This window comes from Oenanthe melanoleuca, unplaced genomic scaffold (genome assembly GCF_029582105.1).
Source record: "Oenanthe melanoleuca isolate GR-GAL-2019-014 unplaced genomic scaffold, OMel1.0 S099, whole genome shotgun sequence".
In the NCBI taxonomy this organism is placed as follows: Eukaryota; Metazoa; Chordata; class Aves; order Passeriformes; family Muscicapidae; genus Oenanthe; species Oenanthe melanoleuca.
In genome coordinates, this window is record NW_026612748.1 from 28,056 (window position 1) to 34,250 (window position 6,195).

The 6,195-nt window shown below is 42.4% G+C and overlaps 1 protein-coding gene across 1 annotated transcript; it reads left to right on the forward strand.

The window, feature by feature from the left end:
* Nucleotides 1-4,282: 4,282 nt before the first annotated feature.
* On the forward strand, nt 4,283-5,659 carry LOC130266605 (leucine-rich repeat and fibronectin type-III domain-containing protein 2-like). Its single transcript, XM_056515853.1, has one exon. It carries the CDS (start codon nt 4,283-4,285, stop codon nt 5,657-5,659), a length of 1,377 nt encoding a protein of 458 aa, XP_056371828.1.
* The last annotated feature ends 536 nt before the right edge of the window (nt 5,660-6,195 follow it).

Consider the following 6,195-nt stretch of genomic DNA (forward strand, 5'->3'; position numbering starts at 1 on the left):
ACCTTCCCCTGTGTCCTTGTACCCACTGGGGGGTCGGGTATTCCGGCCCCTGTCCCATCTGTGTCTTCATCCCATTGGCAGCTAGCCAAGGCCACTCCCATTCCCCTCTCCTGAATACCTGTACCCCAGAGTAACTCGGCCTCTTTCCGGCCATACCATCGCCCAGGAATAAACTAAGACTGAAAGAGCCTCTTTTTTGGTATCCTTCTCCATCCATGATGCGATACTGTGTCTGATCTTAAGTAATTAGGAAAAGACACAGTAATAACAGCATCAACTATCCATTCAATTCTCATTTTTTAATTTTCTCTCTCTCTCTTTATCCCAAACTTTATGCTGCATATTATTTGTCTGACAGTTACCTTGTGCTTGGCACTGTGGTAGGCAAAGGTTATTGGAATTTAAATGCAAAGTTCAATGAGTATAGAATTAAAAAATGCCTTGGAGACATTGCTGAAATGAGATGCCAAATCCCAGAATTTGTATCTTTATGAGGAGAATTTGAATACAAAACACCAAGGTTTATGGCTCTTGCACGTATTAATTCATACCAATCCATGTTCTAAGAGGACTAAAGGGGCTATTTTTCATCTTGGGCTGAGACAGGAACCCTTCCAGATTTACTGGCTTGCTGTGAGAAATATGCTTTATCAGGCTGATAGATATCTTTAAAATGTAAATCAGAATGGTGAGCTTATCACAAGACTGCCATTAGCAGCTTATAAAATTCTTGGTGTTGCAGTTAAAGAGATTTTGTGAACAAGGTGAGCATACTGGTCAGCAAAAACAGACCCTAAAGTTGGCATTTTATTGTCTGTCTTACAAGAAAATTACCAGAAATTAAATCAAAACAATTTTTATTATACATCCATCTCCTTGGCAACCAGCAATTACCATGACTTTGTGGGATGGTCTAGATTTTAAAGGATATTATTATAATTGTACAGGCTCAAGAATTGCAGTGTTACCTGGAATCATCCCTGGAAGTGCTCAAGTGCAGGCTGGATGGGGCTCTGAGCAGCCTGGTCTAGTGAAAGGTGTCTCTTGGCAGGTGGTTTGGAACTAGATGATCTATAAGGACCCTTCCAACCCAAACCATTCTATGACTCTATTAGTCTATGAATTTTTACTTCATCTTTGGCCCAACTGCTTTGCCTATCTGGAGAGAGAAAGGAAAATCATTTTCCCTATGGAGGTCCCAGAATTTCTCCCTGAGGAGTCCTGTCCATTTCTGTTGTCTCCAATGTCCTATAGGAAATCCTTTGGGTTCATACCCTCTTGGTTGCACTGTGAACTGCTCACTTCAGGATTACATTGCAGAGAAACCCAGGGCTCAGAAGCTTGAAATACAAATGCTAGCAAATGATACAAAGGCAAGAAATTTCCTCAGTAAACAAGCAATATTTACATTAGTACTTTCAAATGCATGCAGTAGCTGGGATGACAGTGGCTGCTGCCAGTTTGCCCTCTTGCTGGCAAAAGCACATGCTGCACTCTCTGTGACTCTCATGCACACGTGCAAGCACACACAGGCAGATGATGTGCTCAGGAGCCATCCACAGATGGTTTCCCCATCAGGGTTTGCTTTGCCATTTAGGCCTCCTGCTTCACATCCTTCTCTCGGTGCTTCAGTCCCTATTTTATGTAATTAACTTCTGTTCCTCCCCCCATTTTTACTTTTTTTCCCGTGAATGCTCTTTACTCTGATGCTCAGAGTCAACCATCTCCCCAAAGCACTGAGATATTTACCAGCATCCGGGAAAAATGTGGTTAGAGAATTGAGACACTTAAAGGAGACACGGCTGTTGTAAGTGTGCATTCACATTTTTGAATAGATATTCAGAGGGTGGGAAAGTAGATGAGGGAGAAGCTATGAAAGGGCTTATTACTAATTAACTGTATCTATTTCTCTCCCTTTTAAACTGCTTTTTGTTTATCATTTCAGCTGGTAGGGTAATACACTAAATTAAAGCTGCATAATATATTTATAATTAAGATTGAAAAAGCCAATTGCCTCTTACTAAACTACCAATTGATAATATTGTAAGGGATATTTATAGCTTTTTGGTATGTATGCCACAGATTTGCATCAATAACACACTTGCTTATCTCCAAACATTTCATTCAGTAGCCCTTTATTTACTATTGAAGGTAAGATTACTCTCCTCAAGCCATCCTTTCTGGAAGTGTCTCGCTTTCATCTTGTTTGTAAAGCTCAGCAAACACAGATGCTTCAGTCATTTCCTCTGCTATGAAATAGTAATAACAGTATATAATTACCATCATCACACCATGGAGAAAACCTTGCTGTAAAGAACACACTCTACATAGTTCAGCACTCATAGCATCTTACATTTTTACAACTCCTTCTTCCTGACTCATCTTGCATATCCTAGAGAGGAGATACCAAGCCATCTTACCCAGGGCATGAATTGGGAACTTTTGGGCTGAGCCCCAAACATAGGCCCTTAGTTTTCATTCCTTTCACAAGAAGGTAGAACAAGATCTGTATAAAGAGTTCTTTAAAAATTGCTGAACAGATAGTTTTTGTGGTTTTGTGTTTGGTGTGTCTTACTGGGAGGTTAATAACTCAAAACACGTGCCAAAAACCTGCCAAGTGTATGAGCACCTGCATGATTGAGAAGGGATATGGCATATAGCAAACAGTGTTGCAAGTTTATATGTTGAAGATTATATTATTCAAGGTTAGAGAGGTAAAATGGGCACTCTCAAAATGAGAACCTGAATTGTGCCTGTAGCTAGTGCAACAGGAGAGGGTCTTGGAGACTGGAGCACACCATCCTAGCAAAAAAAGCCTGAGAGAGCCCTTACAAAAATAAGCTCTTTGTCTCCCTGCCTGTTTCCTCAGAAGAAGAATGAGGGCTAGAAATGAGTGATCTATCCATTCTTCAGCCCTGCTAATAGCAAGGTCTGGGAAAGGGAGAAATAGAAAGAAAGCAAGTTTCCCTATGTCCTGCATGTGTGGGAAGAATGTCAGCAAACCCGTGTAAGTAAATATTCCCAAACCTGAAGCAGGTCTTTAACTTCTCCCAGCCACAATTGCTTCTCCAAGCCAACCCAATCATTAGTTTTGTCTATTCTTCAGACACATCCTTGCAGTTTAAGCTGGAAAAGAGTGTGAGAGATTGGAAAAAAGAGAGATGATGGTGCAAAGAGGAATTGACAGAGTGAAAGGGAGGGCCATGAAGACAAGCAAGAGCTTCACTGTCATTACAACAGTAGGGGTTGCAGTGTGAGAGCATAGAGTTGTCAAACAGCTTGCCAGGGGCCTAAGGCAGCACAGTCTTTCCCTGGATCCCTTCTCTTTGGAGCTAGATGCTGTCACCCTTCCCATGCTTTGGCTGAGCACAGGTTGAAACCAGGTGACAATTACACAAGTGATTTCTGCTTCTAATGCTGTCTATCATTAGTTTTATTATATGTGGGCAAGTGACTTGCCCCAGAACTGGCCAGATAATTACATGGTCATTATTAACCACATTACTGAAGGGTAAAAATGCAGTTATTTTTATCCATAAAGTCAGCTGCTTCAACTCTAAAACTAATTGCACCTTATTATGCAGCAGAAAGTAATTATTACAGATAGTGATTCTAGCTTCTACTCCCAAAGAAGCAGGCACTATTTCAAATGAAATCTTTCAAGATTTTAAATAAGGCTTGCAAGCTGTAGTGGAAGAAAAAGAAAGAAAGGAAAGAAAGGAAAGAAAGGAGAGGAAGGAGAGGAAGGAGAGGAAGGAGAGGAAGGAAGGAAGGAAGGAAGGAAGGAAGGAAGGAAGGAAGGAAGGAAGGAAGGAAGGAAGGAAGGAAGGAAGGAAGGAAGAAGAAAGAAAGAAAGAAAGAAAGAAAGAAAGAAAGAAAGAAAGAAAGAAAGAAAGAAAGAAAGAAAGAAAGAAAGAAAGAAAGAAAGAAAGAAAGAAAGAAAGAAAGAAAGAGAAAGGAAGGAAGGAAGGAAGGAAGGAAGAAAGAAAGAAAGAAAGAAAGAAAGAAAGAAAGAAAGAAAGAAAGAAAGAAAGAAAGAAAGAAAGAAAGAAAGAAAGAAAGAAAGAAAGAAATTTTATCATGTTTTTATAACACGTAACTGTCCCATCCTGGAGGGCTGATGCCTTTAGGTGTGACCCCTGTGAGGAGGCATCACAAAGTCTCTCTGGAGCCAGATGTTAGGCAAAACATAAGAAGAAAGTTATCATAATTATTATATCATAATTGCTGATGTTCCTTTTCACTCTTTTCATATCTTCCAGGTACCGTTGCGTGATTTACAATGGAAAGATTGCTCTGCGGCATCCTGGTGTTTGGAATGGCTGTCACAATCAACGCTTGCCCCAAGTATTGTGTCTGTCAGAACCTGTCTGAGTCACTGGGGACTTTGTGCCCCTCCAAGGGTCTCCTTTTTGTGCCACTGGACATAGATCGAAGGACTGTTGAACTCCGCCTTGGGGGCAACTTCATCATCAATATCAGCCAACAAGACTTTGCCAATATGTCTGGACTTGTTGACCTTACTTTGTCCAGAAACACCATTAGCTACATACAGCCCTACTCTTTCACCGACCTGGAGAGCCTTCGGTCTTTACATCTGGACGGCAACAGGTTGCCTGAGATTGAAGAGGATACTTTAAGAGGTTTAATTAACCTTCAGCATTTGATTTTAAACAACAACCAGCTCAGCAGCATTTCTGACGACGCCTTTGAGGATTTTTTACTGACGTTGGAAGACTTAGATCTTTCCTACAATAACCTCCGAAGCATTCCCTGGGAATCTATAAGAAAGATGATAAACTTGCACCAGCTCAGTTTAGATCACAACCTGATAGATTATATAACAGAGGGGACATTTGCAGATCTTCAGAAATTGGCCAGATTGGATCTAACATCCAACAGGCTTCAGAAGCTCCCCCCCGACCCTATATTTGCAAGATCACAAGTAATGCCATTGGTTGTCACCCCGTTTTCGCCACCTCTGTCCCTCAGCTTTGGGGGAAATCCGCTGCACTGCAACTGTGAGCTACTGTGGTTAAGGCGGCTTGAAAGAGACGACGACATGGAAACCTGCGCTTCTCCTCCAAGTCTAAAGGGGAGGTACTTCTGGTACGTGCGGGAAGAGGAGTTCGTTTGCGAGCCCCATCTAATTACACAGCACACTCACAAGCTGCTGGTTCTGGAAGGGCAGACTGCCACGCTGAAGTGCAAAGCCATTGGGGACCCCGCGCCCATCATTCACTGGGTGGCCCCCGACGACCGCCTCATCGGGAACTCCTCCAGGACAGCTGTCTACGACAACGGCACCTTGGACATACACATCACCTCCTCCAAGGACTACGGGACCTTCACGTGCATAGTGGCCAACGCTGCAGGGGAGTCCACTGCAACCATTGAACTCTCCATCGTTCAGCTTCCCCATCTCAGCAACGGCACAGGCAAAGCAGCTCCACCCAAATCCCGGCTCTCGGACATCACCAGCTCCACTAAGTCCAATCGTGGCGAAACAAAAGGCCCCCCAGAAAGGGCTGTGCTGGTGTCAGATGTGACCACTACCTCAGCTTTGGTCAAGTGGACAGTCAGCAAGTCGGCCCCTCGGGTAAAAATGTACCAGCTGCAGTATAACTGCTCGGATGATGAAGTCCTGATCTACAGGTAAGTGCATTTTTGTTTGGTCCTCTGATGGGGGTGGAAATCAACACAAGAAGTCTTTTACTCTTTGACTTTTTACTGATTTGACTTTGAGCTGAGATGGCACTGTAACCAGTAGCATTAGCGGAACCTGATAAATTTGCATTTTTGCAGTTTGCCTGTTGGTCTGTTCATGACTTTTCTACCCAAGTCACTCGTTGCAAATATCTGTAGTACTCATTTTCCAACAGCTGTTTTCAGTAAAATTTCCAATTTGGGAAAAAATAGTACTGCAGTTGGTAGTGTCCTTAGTAGGCTTAACAAAGAAAGGAAAACTTAGACTAAAAGTCAGAAATTTCCCTTTCCACCTCCTGTAGGTGGGATTGAAACAGACTACTTAGAGAGGAAGCAACGTGGGAGGAAGTTTGTGCTGTCTACCCATAACACAGGCTCTAATTATTCTGTGATTCAAGATTTGGGGTTGCTAACAAGACATTTTTCACCTATATGAAGGAACTTGTTTCTTATTTCCATAACATCTATTTTATGCAACCATAATGGCTG